The 21,430-nt window shown below is 38.7% G+C and overlaps 1 protein-coding gene across 9 annotated transcripts in view; it reads right to left on the reverse strand.

Annotated features, from left to right (window-relative positions):
* Positions 1–21,430, reverse strand: part of EPC1 (enhancer of polycomb 1) — a 97,761-nt gene that overhangs the window by 23,768 nt on the left and 52,563 nt on the right. For all 9 annotated transcript variants that reach the window (XR_015139557.1, XR_015139555.1, XR_015139556.1 and 6 more), the window contains one exon: positions 3,006–3,165. Coding sequence is in view for 6 of the 9 variants with exons in the window: in XM_086334111.1 (XP_086190237.1) it covers positions 3,006–3,165 (160 nt within the window). In the remaining 3 variants the exon portion in view is untranslated. The remainder of the gene's footprint in view (positions 1–3,005; positions 3,166–21,430) is intronic.

A 21,430-nucleotide genomic window follows, 5' to 3' on the forward strand; every position in this document is an offset into this window, starting at 1 on the left:
CACATCAATATGCATAGTTGATTTTTGTTGAAGAAACAAAAACAATCAATAGAGGAGGAATCACTTTTTCAATAAACAGTGTTGGAGCAGTTAGATGCCCAGAGCGGGGACCTAAACCTCACAGTCAAAATAGATCACACACTTAAATGCAGAACTATGAAACTCCTAGAACAGGTCATAGGAAACCATCTTTGGACCCTGGGCAAAACAAAGACTATTCTTGGAGTTGATACTAAATGGATCTAACCAAAATTAAAAACTTCTACTCTGTGGAAAACTGTTAAGAGAAGGAAAAGACAATTTATATACCGGGAAAAAATATTTCCAAATCACATATGACAAGGACTTGTGTCTACAATATATAAACAAAATACTCAAAACTTAACACTAAAATACTCTAATTAGAAAATAAGTAAGACACGCACAATCTTCACCAAAAAGGATATGTAGATGGCATAAAACACATGAAAAGATGTGATAACCTCAAATGCTGACAAGGATAAAGGAGAAACTGGATCCCACATACACAGCTGATGATACTGCAAACAGGTATAGCCTTCTGAGATAGAGGAGACACTCTTGTCAAACTAAAACTGGATGACCCAGCAACTACACTTATAGGCATTTAACCCAGATAAGTAAAGATTTATGTTCACTCAAAAATTTGTACATGAACGTTCACAGCAGCTTTATTTGAAGTAGTCAAAATCTGGAAACGACTCACTCTCTCAGTGAGTGAGCAATGCAACCTGCTGCAGTGCATGTTATGGAAGACTGCTCAGGAAGAGAAAGGAACGAACTACTGATACATGCAACAGCCTGAATGAACGTCAAGGAGGCTATGCTAAGAGGATAGAGTCAGTCTCAAAAGGATATACATTCGTAATTCCATTCACGTTACCTTCATCAACAAACAGAATTACAAAGATGGACAACAGATGAGTGGTTGCCAGAGGCTAGGAGTGCATTTAAAGGAGCAATAAGGTAGAGTCTTGTGGTGATGGTATAACTGAGTATAATTGTGGTGGTGAATATACAAGGCTTTACATATTCTGTGAATCTATAGTCATGCAAGAATGTTAAAAGAAACTCAAAGTCAGCTAACACTCATTTGGCTGACAGTGTTCATAAACTTTCCAATGTAATATGTCTTTCTAAGTTTGTACTGATGAAAAACGTTTTTTCCCCAAATAATTTACAATTCTGCTTCCATTTTATTACTGTTATTTGATTACAATGTCAGCAGAGTCAATGCCTTGTTAAACATAGTACCCTGACTTTTCTGACCACAATTTAACCCACAGCTACCAATAAAATGAAATTTGTGAATTCTGGTCATCAGTAGAAAAGTACCTATTTGTAAAACAAGCATTCGAAGCTTTTTTTCTGATAGTAATGATAATGTAAATTGAATAATGTAATTTTATCTTGCTCCACCCTGCTTTAACCTGATAGCATATATTCATGAAATAATACAGCCAGTGGCTGTGGAATGCAGTGTGGTCCTGGTTAACATATACAGCAAGGATCCATTCTGGAATTTCACACTGACATGACTTTCCAGAGAATTAAAGTTTTAGGTCCTATTACTGGTAAACTTTGTTTAGAATGTCTGTGTTTTATATGTAATTAAACACGAGTAGGCAAGAAAAACACACGCCAGTTTTTTGGTTTACTTCAAAGTAACCTTTAGTAAACTGGAAAAAATTTTTTTTCTGAAGAAAAAATTTTTTTCCTAACAAGTACAAGCTGTAGGTAAAGGTGAAAAAACACCACAAGTTAAAAACATCAAATGCTAACACAGAACTGGTAAGAGTCAATATGGGCATGTTTACTTGTGGTTTTCATTATGTAAGAAATAATTTTTAAAAAATGCTTAGAACCCAGGACAAAGATTAGACCATATGGAGAAAATGATAAATGAGTTAGAAAAGTAGTTAATAAGCAAGAAACTAGGTAAAGCTGGCTGCTCTATGTCCACAGAGAGAACAATAAAAACAAAACAGATTTATACTGTTCTGAAAAAAGTTTAGACAGGCCCCTGGAAAAAGCTCTTGATCATAAAGACAAGACAAAAATGAAAGCTGTTAACACCTTTTCCTTAGCAACCCTGCAATTACACATTTAGTGGTCCACAACATGGGGACCAAATGAACAAAATAAATTCACCTAAGTTTACAAGCTCTCAGCAGTTCATCATCAAATGTGATTAAGCTATCAAAGGGTCATTTCCACTGAAGACCTCTATCAGTACCAAGTGACACAAGTTACCAACTAAAACACTAAATTAAAAAAAAAAAAAAAAAAAAAAAAAAATCATGAGAATTCCCTGGGGGCCCAGTGGACTCCATGCTTTCACTGCCAAGGGCTCAGGTTTGGTCCCTGGTCAGGGAACTAATATCTCATCAACTTGTGGGGCTTGGCCAAGAAAGAAAAAAACAGAAACACAGATGGGGCTGGCAAGCTATGGCCTGTGGGCCAATACTGGACTGACACATGTTTTTGTCAAGAGAGTTTTACTGGAACACAGCCATGCCCATTTGTTTATGTACTGTCTATTGTTGCTTTTGTCTGTAACTGCAGAGTAAAATAGTTGTGACGGAGACTGAATGACCCACAAAGTTTAAAACACAATCTGACCCTTTACAGAAAAGGTTTGTTGACTTCTGACTTCTACTAAGAAATTCTTTAAGGCAATTAGTATTACTATTTCTGAACAGTAAGAAAATGATTTCTACATCTAAAGGTATATTCTTTATCCTACTCATCTACAGTAGCAGAAGATGCCATGTTGAGATGAAGCTAAAATAAAAATCTAGGCTGAAATTGTGTTCTTTCTTATCAGGCGGGAATCTCAAGCACAAGTGTAAAAGGTGAAAATGGCTCTGATAACTCTCAAGCTGATGCTGGTCAATGAAGGGGCCCCCAACAGATAAACATAAAAATCTGTTGAGATACGTAAGAACACAGTACAAGATACAGTCATCAAAACAGTAATCACTTACGCTGTATGTGAATGAGCTGCTTTGGCATCTTGAATTCCCCAGGATATATAGACTCATAGTAAGCGATGTTACTTTCTGCTTCTGGGACTGGTATAACCATGTTATCCCTCTTCTCGCCATACACCTGCTGTGCTGAAATAGCCCGCTGAAGATGGTGTTCCTAGAAAGAGGGAGAAACAGGTACATTTACACATTAAAAAACGAGCAATCAGAACATACAGCCTTATGAAGAAGTTTCTTATTCATTTATTTTTAAAGTAGAGGGATTTTTAGTAGCCTTGTAAGGATGCTAACAATATAGCTGTGGTGAAAAGATTTTGAGTATAAACAAGAAGATCTGGTTAGATATACTGTGTATTTCAATTTAAGAAAAGGCACTACACTGAAACTGAGGATTAAATTATATAAGATTAAAAAAAAGGCTGACCAAAGCTGTTAAAGTTTGCACTTTGCAGATAAATTTTTTTTTTTAAAGGGGTAAAACATTTGAACTTATTGTATGAAGAAAGCAGGCTATGTATAAAAAATATTTTATGGATTATAATCACTTATTCATACAGTGCTTCAGAAGAAGGGTACAGATTATTTTCCCCATTTTTAGTTGATGAAACTGACACAGATTCAAACCTGGTCTTCTGTCCCAAGGAATACCCTTTCTTATGAATTTCCAGAGCCCTTTCTGGACAGTAGAAAAGTACAGGGACTGAAAGCACAGGCTGCAGGGTCTGTGACTCCTGGCAAGACACTTCATTCCTCTAAATCTGTTTCCTCCAGTAAAAGAAAAATCAAATCTTACAGGGTTGGTTGGGAAGATTTAAGTAATATAAATGTGCATTAGATGTTCAGTATAATGCCTGGCGCCTGACAGGTGCTCAAAATGAGCTTCGGTTGAGTTGCCACACAGGAAGATTTTTTTACCAGCTGCCATAAAAGTACCTGTTCTCACCCACCCCTATCATCACTGAATTTTGGTAAACATTTCATTAAATTAAAACTAGTTTTAAAAATACTAGTTTTTAAAATATTTATATACCAGTTCAGGGATGAAAAACATTCCAACAGTATGAAGACAAAAAATGTCCGTCTCCATCAGTAGCCTCTGGTAATTTTATGTATACGTAGATTTCAATTCACAGCTAGGAGTTTTCTGAGCGACCTGACATCCCCTGACATATCCCCTTGACATATCCTGGAGATTTTTCCATACTGATACTTTTACTACAATTTGTGCAACAGCAGAAGTGCATTTCACTCTGTGGATGTGGAATACACACTCCATTAGTTACTTAACCAGACACTAATAGATAGAGAAAAAAACAAAACCAAACCTGGAAACCACCTAAATGTCTATCCTTCTCCCTGAATGCTGCAAAACCCAACCCTGTACTATGATATATAGGAGATACCTATGTGGGCCCATGAGAGCCTCTGTAGGACAAGGAGAGATGCAAGTGCTCAGAGGGTACATGAGGTGACACCACCTATTCTGACCACTCTGTGTAGGAATCCTTAACATCTCTCTTCAATTTTAAAATCACCCATCTTGTTATTTTAGGTTAATTTCTTTACAGTGAGTTTTTCTTCCCTTAAGTGGCTTCTTCACTTAAGTGTTGCCATTTGCTCACTTTCAAAAGGCCTGCTTTCCCTTTTCTCATTGATGTTTAAATAGGTGGATTATTTTCCTTTTCAATATTAAGGAAATTAGCCCCTGCGTAATAAAATTGACAAATATTTACCTGAAGTTTGACTGGTCGTTTTAATTTTTTTCCTTGAAAGAAAGTTTCACTAGTCAAATTTATTAACCTTTTCCTTGATGACTCTGTTATCCTTAATAACAGGTATAAATCATACAGTTGCAAACACTGGTATGTAAACAAAACCTTTCCTTTTTATAATGCATTTAATCTCTGATTCTTGTGGCTCTTGGGAGCTGGTGGAAGCAGTGTGCAGGGGGCAAGAGGGGGGACTGGGAACAGGCTATGGTCCCAGTGCACTGGCCCTGGAAGCCTGAGACGCAGGTGGGGAGCTGGCCACAGGCGTGCCCTTTCCCTCTCAGATACCCTCTCACGGCAAGAACAATTTTGTGACCCATGCCCCCTCTACTTACACCAAACTCAAGGAGGGAGTGAGGGAGCAAGGCGCGTTACTCTTAATTTGCACTTTGTTCTTAATCAGTTAGCACGTCTCTGTGTAGGTGAACATGTGAGAGATAGTTGACCTATTTTTTGTGTGTAAGGAGAAAGAGCAAGCCACTATCCTAATGTCTAGCATAAAATCATCTATTTCCCTTAATGACTAAAAATGTCCCTTTATAACTTCCTCTTGCATTTGAGAGTATTTCCAAGCTCTTCCTCCTTATTCTATTCAAATGCCTCCTATGTCACTATTTAACGTGTTTTTTAAAAGCGCAGCCTCAGACTATTTATTACTAATGCTTTTTAAACACTAAATTCACTCCTCGCAATTCTTTGTCAAAAATTTCCAGGCTATTTATTTTTCTAGATGAACCACAATGACATTTACTTTCTCAGCATGAGACGGGACCACTAAGGCCTTCAGATGTTTTGCAGTGTGGTGGTGAAGAACAGGATTTGTATCAGGAGTGCTCTGGACTTGTATGTCGGCTCCATGGTCTACCAGTTCTAGGATGTTGGGGCTTGGGACAAGATAGTTATACCAGCAAGTTTTATTACCTCTAAGTGTACACGGTGTATCTATCATAGGGGACTGTGGTCAAGATAAATGCCTGAGACACACTAATGTACCTTTCACTACTAGAGAAGTTGAAGAGTTTCCCATATGCTTGTTAATATTTATATTCTCCCTAGTGTTAACAGCTTTCTGTAGAAAGACTTCTCCTGATGTTCATATCCATTTTTCTATAATTGTGAAATCAAATTTTTGTTTCTCAATATTATAGTAAATACTTACTGCTTTTAAAAAAACTTACACATGGTTTTTGTTTTATAAAATATTTGACACAATTTCCTCATGCTTCCCTAGTGGCTCAAGTGGTAAAGAATCCACCTGCAATGCGGAAGACCTGGGTCTGATCCCTGGGATGTGAAGATCCCCTGGAGATCTTCCTCATAAGGAACTTCATAAGGACTCAAGGTATGTGTAATATACAACAAATAGATTATGGTTTTCTAAGCCTGAAAAACTTCAATAACTGGGATGTGACTATAACTTTAAACTTTCCTATTTACTGTCACCCTGTATACACAGGGTGTATACAGTACACCCTGTGTACAAGTACAAGGACTTGAGGATTGAAGGGGGCCACACACAGGTGCCAGTGTAGCCAGAGTGTGGTGAGGGGGCACACAGGTTGGTCAGCATCAAATCATGCAGAGTCATGGGCATGTTAAGAATTTATCCTTGTACTAAGAGCAATAGTGTCTGAAGGGTTTTCAGTTCAGTTCAGTTCAGTCGCTCAGTCGTGTCCAACTCTGAGACCCCATGGATTGCAGCACACCAGGCCTCCCTGTCCATCACCGTCTCCCGGAGTTCACTCAAACTCACGTCCATCGAGTCAGTGATGTCTTCCAGCCATCTCATCCTCTATTGTCCCCTTCTCCTCCTGCCCCAAATCCCTCCCAGCATCAGAGTCTTTTCCAATGAGTCAACTCTTCGCATGAGGTGGCCAAAGTACTGGACTTTCAGCTTTAGCATCATTCCTTCCAAAGAAATCCCAGGGCTGATCTCCTTCAGAATGGACTGGTTGGATCTCCTTGCAGTCCAAGGGACTCTCAAGAGTCTTCTTCAACACCACAGTCCAAAAGCATCAATTCTTCGGCGCTCAGCTTTCTTCACAGTCCAACTCTCGCATCCATACATGACCACTGGAAAAACCATAGTCTTGACTAAATGGACCTTTGTTGGCAAAGTAATGTCTCTGCTTTTCAATATGCTATCTAGGTTGGTCATAACTTTTCTTCCAAGGAGTAAACGTCTTTTAATTTCATGGCTGCAGTCACCATCTGAAGGGTTTTAGCTCTTATCTAAAAAAATAGATCAATTTCTATAAAGCAGAATATGTGCAGCCTTTAAGTGGTTTAGAGTTAATAGTTCAGTCGTTCAGTTGTGTCTGACTCTTTGCAACCCCATGAACTGTAGCACACCAGGCCTCCCTGTCCATCACCAACTCCAGGAGTTTACTCAAACGCATGTCCATTGAGTCAGTGATGCCATTCAACCATCTCATCCTCTGTCGTCCCCTTCTCCTCCTGCCTTCAATCTTTCCCAGCATCAGGGTCTTTTCCCATGAGGGCAGGTCTTTGCATCAGGTGGCCAAAGTATTGGAGTTTCGGCTTCAGCATCAGTCCTTCCAATGAATATTCAGGATTGATTCCTTTAGGATGGGCTGGTTGGACCTCCTTGCAGTCCAAGAGACTCTCAAAAGTCTTCTCCAACACCACAGTTCAAAAGCTTCAATTCTTCGGCGCTCAGCTTTCTCTATAGTCCAACTCTCACATCCATACATGACCACTGGAAAAACCATAGCCTTGACTAGACAGACCTTTGTTGGCAAAGTAATGTCTCTGCTTTTTAATGTGCTGTCTAGGTTGGTCATAACTTTTCTTCCAAGGAGTAAGCGTCTTTTAATTTCATGGCTGCAGTCACCATCTGCAGTGATTTTGGAGCCCCCCAAAAATAAAGTCTGACACTGTTTCCACTGTTTTCCCATCTATTTGCCATGAAGTGATGAGACTGGATACCATGATCTTGGTTTTCTGAATGTTGAGTTTTAAGCCAACTTTTTCACGCTCCTCTTTCACTTTCATCAGGAGGCTCTTTAGTTCTTAGCTTTCTGCCATAAGGATGGTGTCATCTGCATATCTGAGGTTATTGATATTTCTCCCGGGAATCTTGATTCCAGCTTGTGCTTCATTAAGCTCAGCGTGTCTCATGATGTACTCTGCATGTAAGATAAATAAGCAGGGTGACAATATTCCTTTTCCTATTTGGAACCAGTCTGTTGTTCCATGTCCAGTTCTAACTGTTGCTTCCTGACCTGCATACAGATTTCTCAAGAGGCAGGTCAGGTGGTCTGGTATTCCCATCTCTTTAAGTATTTTCCACAGTTTATTGTGATCCACACAGTCAAAGGCTTCGGCATAGTCAATAAAGCAGAAATAGATGTTTTTCTGGAACTCTCTTGCTTTTTTGATGATCCAGTGGATTTGATCTCTGGTTCCTCTGCCTTTTCTAAATCCAGCTTGAACAACTGGAAGTTCAGGGTTCATGTACTGTTGAAGCCTGGTTTTAAGAATTTTGAGCATTACTGTACTAGCGTGTGAGATGAGTACAATTGTGGTATCGTTTGAGCATTCTTTGGCATTGCCTTTCTTTGGGATTGGAATGAAAACTGACCTTTTCCAGTCCTGTGGCCACTGCTGAATTTCCCAAATTTGCTAGCATATTGAGTCCAGCACTTTCACAGCATCATCTTTTAGGAATTTAAAGAGCTCAACTGGAATTCCATCACCTCCACTAGCTTTGAGAGTAATATTTAATGAGATGGAAAAATCCATCAACTTATTAAGTAAAAAGAGATCTGAAAATTGTATGTTCAGGATATTTGTCTTTAATCTTTTTTAAAAGAAAAAGACATAATTGAATGTACACAACTATAGTAAAAAGTTTCCAAGTAGCTGAGCACAATCCTCTCTACACTCTTTTATCCGTCTACCTGCTGTGTCTTCCGCGGGCTTTACTGTCCTCTGATGTCACATATTTGGCTTGTTTGCTGGTGTCACCACTTCCTTCCCATCCCAAACTAATCATCATGAGGGCAGGGATTTTTGTCTATTTTGTTCACTGCTGAACAGCCACCCCAAAATAGTGCCAGGCACAATGCACGGTGCTTAAATATGTACTGGATAAATAAATATGTATGTAGGTATCTGAATATACATAAACACAAAGAGCACAAAGGTGCTAGCATGCACACATTCCCGTCAAATTTCAAAGTATGTACACCAGTTAACAGATCACCTCCAGGTGATACAATTTTGAAACACTTCTATAATTTTATTTTCCTTATTTTCTAAAATTCTGTTTTAGTTCTTTTTGACACACACAAAAAAATTGAGTACATCTCACTACATGGTTTTCTAAAACAAACGTAATTTCTAAAAGATACAATTTATTTAGTTCAGCAAAACCCTTCCCATTTAAGTCAAGTTTAGTTCAAGAGTAAAAATTATACTTGCAGGCAAAGAAAGTTATTCTTAAAACCCCAAACTATATATACTTATTTCTAAGGGGAAAAAAAACACTAAATTATATTAAAGTAACACTTCAATTTTAAGTTAAAGTGAAATTTTTGCTTTGAGTAGGAAGATGTATTAAAATAGTGAAGTCAAGCAGCACATGAGATAAATTAGAATAAGATGAGCTGTGAATCCAATAATTACAAATTGAATGCTCTTACTAAATATCTAAGATGATCCTATCCTAAATTACAATTATATAAAAACTCAGATGTTCCCAGAAGATAGTATCTATCAAATGAAACTTTTAAATACATCTACCTGCAGCACTGAGTAAGCCAGCCTGTCCCAACTGTGTTCACTGGAATACTTAATTTCAGATTATCAACAGGTAGTCTAATAAAGAGTCTGACAGTTTAAAAAAGAGAGAGAGACAGAACACTGGATTTTTAAACTCTAGGAATGAAAGTTTTAAACACGCTAACATAAACTGGTTGCTCATGAGGGAGGGTTCAGTCCTACCAAATTTACGACCACAGAATCATTGTTTCAGAATCTATTAATAGTTCATGAAGAGCTTCTATAGTACAGAGTGGGAAATGCTGGTTCAGGACAACAACTAGAAATGTAGAGCCGAACAGCAGGGCTGGAGTCTGCTCATTAATTTAGTGTGTACTTACTAAGTGCCAACTGTGTGCTTGGCCTGAGAACACAGTGGTAAATAAAACAGACATGGTTCCCGACATTGTAGTAGGGATGACAGACAGTCATAAAACAGTCCTAGGAAAAACTGCAAAGTGTTATAAGTGCTATGAAGGAAAAGTACAGTGAGTTATGGGAAATATAAGATAGGGATTTCAAGGAGAGTATCATTTTCACTAGCGAAAAGTGACATGTAAGCCAAAATCTGTAAGAACAGGAGTTAAGAGATCATTTTAAGAAAAGGAAATAGCTGTGTTTGAAGACCATTTACTAGTCTGGCACCTTAGGAGGTGCCTGAAACTTTAATACAAAGTTTCTTTATATTAAAGAATATTTTACATATTAGGCTCAGTTTCAGAGTTAATCACCAAAGCACCAAGAACAATTGCAATTTTTCATGAAATAACAGAGGCACGCCTCTCAAATCTGATCTTACAGGGAAAAAAGTAAATACAATTAAATAATCTAAAGAACTTTTTAATATTCAATCTTATATAAAATGGAATCAGATGAATTGTAACTTATGATTAAGCGCGCTACTTTAAAAGTTTCTCACACTGCCAAGTAATTATAGATAACATTTTCTATCTATAGCAATGTGAACAATGAAAAGGAGGATCAGAAAAGACTGAAAAATAATCTTTGTGTCTCCATGAACCCTGCAATCGTGGGCTCCAAATATCCACTTCTGTTACCTCTGCTCACCGAGGGCATTGGAAGAGTGTGGGACTTCCTCCCAAGTCCAGCAGGTCACTCTGCTACTTATTTTTTATTTATTTGTAATATGTAATATATATATTTTTTCTTATCCATCTTTCCCCTCTAACAATTCATGTTTTTTTCTTTTACTTCCTTTGTTATTTTTGCTTACCCCTAGAAGATTTTTGCCTTTTCAGGTGGCTTTTAATAGTCTTTTGATAAATGCATTGGCAATACAGGCATATCACATATTTGAGGCATCAGAAATACCATTTTCATTGAGTCAGCTGAGAGTGACAGTGGCTATCGCAGATAAGATCCACCGGAAGGGAAGCACTATAGTGTGTCTGCAACATCCGTTCTGTGCTTTGTTCACCGGGATGGACCACCATTCACCAGGTTTCACCCTATGCCCCTCAAATTTCCTCTTGTTCTTCAAAACCTGGTTTAAAAGGACCTTTCTTCTGCCTCCTGGAGTACTACACTCTCTACCTAAGAAATTGTGCTGTAATCATTTATTCATTTACACACTGATGTCCAAAACGTGAGCTGCTTAGATAGATGCTAGTCTAACAATCTTTACATTTTTTCCTTTAAAAGATGTATTCTCTTGTAGTATTGGGGGCCTCAATTCTTTAAAGAATGAGAACTAAATTATCTTTGTAATTTACTTAGCATCTAGAACTATATTTTGCTTTACTGCAGGCACTCATATTTTATAAAATATTACAGAAAAATGAAGATAAGTCTAAATTGGAAAAGGTATTTCTATCTGCTCTATAGGAAGTTCTAATAAATATTACCAAGCCAAAAACAATTATTCAAGGTTATACTGTGCAAATTCCTATGCAAAGATTTAATTATATTCATTATTTATTTAAGCAAATAATGGCTTTAACAGTTAGCCGTAACAATTAAGACCACATTTATACCTTTTAGATTACTGAATTAAAAACAGCTTATTAAAAACAACAGTATTGTGTAAGACTCCTTATGGGGAAATAAGTGATGACTCATTTTTAAGAAGCCACTTAAGAAGTTTAAACCCCTGATTATTTATGCATGGAGAGCCAGGCCTTTTTGCTACCGGAGAGCTGAATCACTTTCTCTCCTGTCTCCTAGTGACATTTTGAAGAACCAGCTAGCAATGCCTAGGGCTCCAGCAGGGGCTCCCAGGTCCTGCATCCAAACACCCAGTTCCTGCCTGGCTCATTACAGCCTCCTGACTGATTTCTCTTCTACTTTCGTCTGTCTTCATGGGAATAAACAAACTAATAGTTAAAAAATAGGTAAGTCAGGCCATGCCATACTTACATCAAAATAGTCCAATTATTCCCCACCCTCACTCAGAAAGAGTCAAAGTTCTTAAAACTGCTTACAAGGTCCAGTAGGATTGGCATTCCCCTTTCCTTGCTGCTCTCGGGCATTATGCTCCTCTTCACTCACTCTGCTCTCGTCAAACTGGATTCCTTACTCTTTGTCAAACTTATAAGAAATTGGCTTGCGTCCTCAATTTCAACTCCTGATTCAAAAGTCCCCTTTGTAGACAATTCTTTACCAGCTCTCCCACTCTGCACCCTCCAGAATGGCTATAACCGAAAAGGCTGACAACATAGTATAATCATAAGGATGAGGAACAACTTCAACTGCACACATGATCAGTGAGAAAAAGGGGCACCAGATCTCATGAAACAAAACACACACATTCCACATGGCTCAGCCATCCCACTCCGAGGTATTCACCCAGGAGAAATGAAAACAAGACCACAAAAAGACCTGAATCAGAATTTCATGGGTTTTATTCACAATAGCCTCAAAATGGAAACAGCCCAAGTATATCCATCCTCAGGAGGACTGGTGCACAAACTGTGGTTTAGTAACACAACAGAGGACCACCCAGCAACAAAGAGGAATAAACCACATACCCACAACTCGAGTAAGTTTCAAAAACACTAGGGTGAAGGGAAATAGCTTTGCACAAGACTCCATACTCTTAGTCCATTTATGTGATGTTTAAAAACAAGCAAAATTAATCTTTGGTATGAAGAAAACAAAAACAAAAAACCTAGTAACTGCTTCTGACGCGTGGAGGCAAGGATTGAATGGGGAAGGGAATGAAAGAGCTTTCTGTGATGATGGTAAGGCTCCATGTCTTCATGGGGGTTGGGTTATACAACCATGAGAATTTGTTACAATCCAGCTAACATACACTAAGTATTTGTGAATTTCTTTTCATGTAAATTTTACCTCAAAAGAAAAAAAAAGTCAATAAATACTGAACTCTAATGAATGATATGTATGCTGAAATATTTAGGGACACGTGCACTGATGCCTGTAATTGACTTCAAAATGCCTTAAAAGATAAGAAGGACTGACAGACGGAGAGATAGCGAGTAGAGTAAAATGTTAATGGTGGAATCCAGCTACTGGGAATATGGGTGGTCACTATAAAATTCTTGAAACCTCACTGTATGTTTGAAATTTTTCATGATAAAATGTTACAAAAGTATGGAATCTCTTCCCTCTCCCCTCAATCCTACTGTATTCCCCGGCTCTGCTGTATTTTCCTGGATAGCACCTTAGACTACTGAATTTACTTATTGTTTTATTCATTATCTGTCTCTTCTTCCCAGAATATAAGGCCCCCAAAGGTAGGAATTTTTTGCTTTGTTTACCCCAAATCCAGAATTGTGCCTAACACATACAAGTAAACAGTAAATATTTGTTGAATAAATGAGCCAGTGAAATTACACCAGTTATTTAATGTCCACAAACTGTTCTGGTTTGAGACAGGTTATTTCATTAAAAAAAAAAATTAAATTTCATGAAAGCAAAAACATAAAAAAGACAAATGCACTTTGCTTTTGTACTTAGAATACTCAGGATAAACAGTTAAAATAGCTGAAGACAGATTAGACTATTTAGCTGAAGACAGATTAGACTATTTGGCAAGAAAAAGAGCAGTTCGATACTTACATTTTCTACAAGAAATGAATGGTAAAAGATTCTCAGTCTATATTACTCTCTGCTTCTCCCAACTACTGTACTGAAATTAGTTTTACTTCTAGATAATGAAACAGTAAAAGAAGACCTTTGCTGAGGTACAAGTGAAACACTCCAGTCTTGTTATTTCTCTTCAGTGTGAAGTATCTGTCAATTTAGTACTTCCCTTATCCCTTATTTGTACCCCTGATATCCCTTTATGGACGCAGGCTGTCAGTAGTGTCCTTGTTACAAGCAGGCCTACCTGATGCAGTGTTTGGTCATGTGAAAGGGAAGGGACTGAAATTAGTCTCTTTCTACTCTCATAAAGGTTACAATCTCATCAGAATGTTCCCCTAAATACTAAATTTTAAAAAGCTCAAAAGGCTCTGGGTTTTGTGTCAAACTTTATGCTGAGGATTTCTATACCTCCAATGCACCCCCAGAGAACCAGTAATCTGCTGTTATTTAATATCTTTTTATCACACATTCAAGTAAAATACAAAGATTAGCACCCTAAAACAACAGTACTGAATAAACTGAACATCCAGTTTAAACTGATCTAAAACGAAACATGCTTATTTAACCTAATACAAGCAGACGCCATACCAAGGCTTGGTCCTTAGCCCTTTACATACTCACTCCTGCAACTTCATCCACAATCACGGCTTTAATTACCATTTTTATGCTGATGACAAATTCAGAATCTTCCTCTTTAGCCCATATTTCTGTTGAACATTAGGCACATGTATAAAGACCTCTTATTACAAGTTCACTGATATATCCCATGTAACATCAGCCCCTCACCTGCCAACTCTCCAAATCTGTCCCTCCTCATGTACTATCAATTTCTGTGAATCACACCATCATACATCCAGTCACCCAGGAAGTCTTTATTTTTCCAGCTCCCTTTTGCTATCTATGTCCCTGTTTTCAAATCAGGCACCAGATCCTATCAATTTCTTCTTCATCTTATGCCTAGAAGTCTTTTTTTTTTTTTTTGACCTTGGAGGCTCTTCTCTCCCAGGAGCCCTGGGTGGGAGGGGCAGTGATTATTATTATTTTTTTAATTTTAAACTTGACAAAATTCTATTAGTTTTGCCAAATATCGAAATGAATCTTCCACAGGTATACATGTGTTCTCTATCCTGAACCCTCCTCCCTCCCCATACCATCCCTCTGGGTCGTCCCAGTGCACCAGCCCCAAGCATCCAGTATCGTGCATCGAACCTGGACTGGCAACTTGTTTCATACATGATATTATACATGTTTCAATGCCATTCTCCCAAATCTTCCCACCCTCACCCTCTCCAACAGAGTCCATAAGACTGTTCTATACATCAGTGTCTCTTTTGCTGTCTCATACACAGGGTTATTGTTACCATCTTTCTAAATTCCATATATATGCATTAGTACACTGTATTGGTGTTTTTCTTTCTGGCTTACTTCACTCTGTATAATAGGCTCGTTTCATCCACCTCATTAGAACTGATTCAAATGTATTCTTTTTAATGGCTGAGTAATACTCCATTGTGTTTATGTACCACAGCTTTCTTATCCATTCATCTGCTGATGGGCATCTAGGTTGCTTCCATGTCCTGGCTATTATAAACAGTGCTGCGATGAACATTGGGGTACACGTGTCTCTTTCCCTTCTAGTTTCCTCAGTGTGTATGCCCAGCAGTGGGATTGCTGGGTCATAAGGCAGTCCTATTTCCAGTTTTTTAAGGAATCTCCACACTGTTCTCCATAGTGGCTGTACTAGTTTGCATTCCCACCAACAGTGTAAGAGGGTTCCCTTTTCTCCACACCCTCTCCAGCATTTATTGCTTGTAGACTTTTGGATCGCAGCCATTCTGACTGGTGTGAAATGGTACCTCATAGTGGTTTTGATTTGCATTTCTCTGATAATGAGTGATGTTGAACATCTTTTCATGTGTTTGTTAGCCATCTGTATGTCTTCTCTGGAGAAATGTCCATTTAGTTCTTTGGCCCATTTTTCAGTGCTTTCTCATCCCACTGTCACAGCCAGGCTGCAGTCAGCCTTCTTATTCCAGCATCATACTACTGTCCACTTCCCTCTGTGGCTATTGCCAGTGGTCTTTCTAAAAGAGGAACAGGGCTTCCCTGGCTGTCCACACTTTCACACTTAATCATTGGCTTTCTGTTGCCTTTACGATCTTGGCAAGGCAAATGGAGTCCTTTATGACTGAGCTCTAGCTAATTTTGCCAGTCTAACACCTTACCACATTCTACCCTGAATGTCCACATTCCAGCCACAGGGAGTGTCTAACAGAACTTTCCAATTACACCTATATGGGACACCCCGCACCCCATCTTTCAGTTCAGTTCAGGTGCTCAGTTGTGTCCGACTCTGTGACCCCATGGACTGCAGCAAGCTGGGCTTCCCTGTCCATCACCACCCCTGTCTTTAAGTCCACCCAAATCTATCATTTCTTCATAATTCTACTAGGATATCTCTCTTTTAGAGAGTCTTTGAAAACAGGTATATGACACTATCACGACGGTAACATACAAAAGAGGTACAGGTGATTTTCTAAATATCTATTCAATTAAGATGTTTATTGGAAACCAAACAACTCTGAATCCAGAAAAAAATTTCCTGACAGGAGTTTCAGCCCTAAGCTACCTGCCTCACATATACCAGAAAGGAAGGGCATAGCAGGCAGGAAAGCACACCAAGACCAAGACCAAGACCAAGGTCAGGAAGAAGATACTCCACTCTCAAAAGGACGTAGGTTCCCCAAATTGCTTATTAGCTGCAAGGGAAAAGTAGCAACCACACAGTGGGGAAACCAGGCCACACCCTGACTGGACGACCAGAATGAACAGCACCAACGAGAGGCAAACAGTATTAAATGCCTCCAGAGGTGATACGTGAGAATACAGCATCCCTTATACAATGTGCTAGCAACACCTGAATCTAATGGAGAACACAACACCTATCTAATAGAGAAAATATCAGACAAACCCAAAATGGGATCACCCTATTAAAAAAAAAAATCAAAGGGACTCTAATCTTCAAAAATGTCTACATCACAAAAGGTGAAACACTTGTTAAAATATTTAAGGGTAAAGAGCCATGATATAAGCAACTAACCTCAAAAAAATCTGTGTGTGTGTGTTTGGGGAAAAAATTTTGTGTGTTGGAGTGGGTGGGTGTGTGGGTGTGTGTGGGTGTGGGTGTGTATCTGTATGTGTGTGTATGTAAGACAGAAAGGGTGTGTGGAAAAACAGACAAAGCAAATGAGACACAATGTTAACAATAAGTGTACATGGATGTACTCCTCTTTTTCTTGCAACTTTGCTCTAACTTTGAACTCCTTTCCAAATACAGCTGATCCCTGAACAATTTGGGGGTCAGGAGCATCAATCCAATTCTCCATCAACTGAAAATCCAGATATAACTTTGAGAAAAAAAAATTATTGAAAAAAAATTTTTTTTAATTAAAAAGAAAAGAAAATTAGAGTATAACTTTACAGTGGGCCCCCTGCATCCGGGGTTCTGCATCCATGGATTCAACTAACCACCGATCTATAGTGGTGTCATATTTATAGAAAAAAATTCACATATGAGTAGACTCGTACAGTTCAAACCTAAGCTGTTCCCGGGTCAACTATAATAACTGCTTCCTTTAAACTAAGAGCAAAAGGAAATTGGGTAGGGGGGCTGGGAAGTAGACTCTATAAGCAAGAGTAAGAGATGTTAAGTTCTTCCAGAACTGCTGCCAAGTACCTGCATGAACTCCTAAGTCAGTGACAACGGGACAAGCCTCAGAGTACGATCTTCTGAATAATGGTTCTACGGACATAACTAGGTGTTACATGATTAAACAGTTTGCTAATAGACAGTGATAGACAAGGCTAACAGTTTCTTCACTGTTAGAGAAGAATTCGAGAAGGATTCTCAGTGGTTTCACATTTGCCAAAATGCACCATGATTTTCCAAATGAATAAATCCAGCAGTCAACATTTCCTAACTACGCACTGACTGTTGTTAGTGTGATTTATTAAATGTTTGGTGGGACCAAGTTTTTACTTCTCAGTAATAAAAAGGTAAATATTAAAATAATGTTACAAGGTTTAACTGGGGTATACAAAAACAAAGTCTTCTACAATAATGGATTTCATCAGTTTGGGGAAATATAGCCTCCTGGTTCCAGTGTTCAACTCATAGTGAGTTGGTTTTTCACTAAGTTTATTTTTAAAAAGGAGGGCTGTGTTAAGACTACGAAATCTCTGGCAACAGAGCTCCCTTTTACAGACAGTAATACAGATGAGGGATTGGCACATTGTTCCCTGAGGGGCAAATCTGGCCTCACCACCTGTTTTTGTAAATGGTTTATTAGAACACAGTCGAACTGGGTCATTTACATATCACCCATGGCTGCTTTTGTTCAACAATAGCAGAGTGGGTGTGACAGAGATTGTAAGGCCTGAGAAGCCTAAAATATTTACTATCTGGCTGGTTATGAAAAGTTTGCAGATTCTTGATCTGTGCTGTTTAATTTTTGAGATGCAGCAGTCTGGTGGATCACTGGCACACACAAAGCTTACTCTACCATTTACATGGTGAAAATGACAGAAGAGGGAAGTTCATTAAAAATTAGACCCCAAATCAGATACTTAATCTTCATTCTGAAAGCATATTATTTTCCTTTTCTATATAATTGCTTTATAGTGTTGTGTTAGTTTCTGCTGGACTATAACATGCTCTAAGTATGCATATATCCCTGCCCTCTTAAGCTCCCCCACCTTCCCATCTCACCGCTCTAGGTCCGAGCTCCATGTGCTGCACAGCAGCGCCCCACTGGCAGTCTGTTTTATGCCTGGTGAAAGGCGCATGTTAACGCTACTCTCAATTCACCCCGACCCCTCACCCTCACCCTCGCCGCCACCCCACCATGCCCACACATCTTCTCTGCTTCTGTGCTTCTACTGCCCTGTACACAGGCTCATCTGTACCATTTTTCCAGATTTCATATAATGTTAATACACAATATTTGTTCTTCTCTGACTTATGAAGGCATATTACCATATCAATTAACACCTATTTCATAGGTAAAGTGAGGCTCAGTAAGGAAAATCACTTGCTCAAAATAGTGGAAGTAGGATTTGGACTGAGGTCTGACTCCAGAACCCCATGGTCTTTCTACTGTAGTTTAATTCCTCCTTGTTGTCTTGCCTTTCCCATGAATGACTGAGTTCTGGCTGGTACTCAGGGGAGGACTCAGAATACTAACAGAGAAGCAGAAAGGACTTTAATCAGCTGAAGAAATGAGTGACAGCATCATGGGGGCTAGGATTATTCGGAAGCTACAACTGGGTAAGTCAAGGAAGGGGAAGGTGAAGTCGCTCAGTCGTGTCCGACTCTCTGCGACCCCGTGGACTGTAGCCTACCAGGCTTCTCCGTCCATGGGATTCTCTAGGCAAGAATACTGGAGTGGTTTACCATTTCCTTCTCTAGGGGATCTTCCCAACCCAGGGATCGAACCCAGGTCTCCCGCATTGGAGGCAGACACTTTAACCTCTGAGCCAAGTCAAGGAAGGAAGGGCACATTTCCTCACTTCTCTTACTCTTCCAAGTCCTGTGCTAGATGAAAGCTTATCTAGTGACTTAACTACTGACAACACCCAGGCACCTGAATATGCAGGATGGAGCCTCTGCCTCCTTGCGCAGCTCACTACTCTTCATCATGCGCAGGTGCAGAGGCTCACAGCAAAGGGGAAAGTGTACTCTTCTCTAAGAAGTACTGCATTATCTTGTTGAATGGGCAACAGAAAAACATTACAATCTGTTACTTCTTCCCCTGGACTTTCAACACTTTGTTTACCTTTGACACTCCATTTACCAAATGTGGAGCCAAAATAATCTTCCTATAGAAATAATTAGTATTATGAGTTTCCCTCAAAGAAAGCAATAGACTTTCAATTAAAAGCAAATTATAAAGGGACCCATTTGGCTTTAGAAGTACTGCATTTAGGTACTATCATTTAATCTACTATAAAATAGTCAGAGAACAGATATCAAATGACTTACCACTCCAAGGGGGCTAAGGACTCTGTGTGATAAACTAATAAGGCTGAAAAAGAGCCACAAACTCAGATTACATTTGACCATCCCCTGTTCTATCAAAAACAACAGGTTTATCTATTGTACTTTCCTACCAGTAAATGTTGCAACCAAGACTTGGCTGTTGATACATTGCTTTTATTAATACTTTTATCCCATCAAAAATTTTAAATTTTAAATAGCCTCAGACATAGAAGACAAACTTATGGTTACCAAACGGGACAGTGGGGAGGGGAGAGGCAAATTAGGACTTTGGGACTAACATATACACACTACTATGTATACACAGTAAGGTCCTACTGTATACAAGAGGGAATTATATACAATATCTTACATAATCTTTAATGGAAAAGAACCTGAAAAAGAATGAGTGTGTGTGTGTGTGTGTGTGTGTGTGTGTGTGTGTATAAACAATCACTTTGCAATATACCTGAAACTAATATAAATGTAAATTAACTATACTTCAATTTTTTTAAATGGTTAAAAAAACACATATATATAAAACTTTAGGGTTTGTATGAATGCATTTTTAAGGTAACAGGAAAATACTATAACACGGTTAGTTTGGGAAGAAGTGATAGTACATACATTGTACTTATTCACTTATGACCAAACCTAAAAATAATCTTAAAAAATTTTCTTCCTTTTCTTAAATAAAATCAAGTCTCTTGGTTTTACTAAAGCCATAAAACTCCCATGTAATTTCTGCAGTTATGCCTTCTGGAGTGGCTAAAAAAAGAAGGATCTCTGATAATCTTAAAACGTTCTTATTTATGTTTGTTTAAAAAAACACATTGTTTATTTCCCTCACTTACACTCACTCTTTAAGAAACAAACACACTGATAGAGAAAAATAAACATTTCATAATTTCAAATCATTCTAATTAATCTGTTATTTGATGCCATAAAATATCAATATTTTCTTATATGAAATGTACTGTACAGAAAAATAAACTCTGACTTTATTGGAATAGCCTGTTGGGCTCCCCTGGCAGTTCAGTTCCCTGCACTCAGTGCTTTCACTGCCTGGCGCGGGGAGGTGGGCTGGGGTGCGGTGGGGTGGCACTCTAGCTCAGCCCCTGGTCGGGGAACTGTGATCCTATAAGCCAAGCAGCGTGGCCAAAAAAAGAAAGATACTCCATCAGATAAAAAGACATACTATTTAACAGCACACATTTTTATATGTCAGAAGCTGGATTAGGATTCCAATTCTCAGTTCAGTTGCTCAGTCATATCCCACTCTTTGCGACCCCGTGGACAAATACAGCACGCCAAGCTTCCCTGTCCATCACCAACTCCCAGAGCTTGCTCAAACTCATGTCCATTGAGTCAGTGATGCCATCCAACCAGCTTATCCTCTGTCTTCCCCTTCTCCTCCTGCCTTCAATCTTTCTCAGCATCAGGGTCTTTTCCAGTGAGTCAGTTCTTCGCATCAGGTAGCCAAAATATTGCAGTTTCAGCATCAGATGTTCCAATGAATATTCAGGACTGATTTTCTTTAGGATGGACTGGTTTGATCTGCTTGTGGCTTAACATCTCTAAATCCTAATTTCCTTACTAGTGAAATGAGGTAACTGCCATTACAAGCATAAAATAAGAAATGCAGGTAAATCTCTTAGTACAATACCCAGCTCACCTACTATATTAGCTCACTGTAATATAAATAATGAAACAAATTTAACCCTTTTTCCTACTTAAAGGGCAGAAGAAGCTACCTAATTTACCAGATT

This window comes from Bos grunniens, chromosome 13 (genome assembly GCF_055505025.1).
Source record: "Bos grunniens cultivar Pamir isolate PY7600 chromosome 13, Bosgru_T2T1.0, whole genome shotgun sequence".
NCBI lineage: Eukaryota > Metazoa > Chordata > Mammalia > Artiodactyla > Bovidae > Bos > Bos grunniens.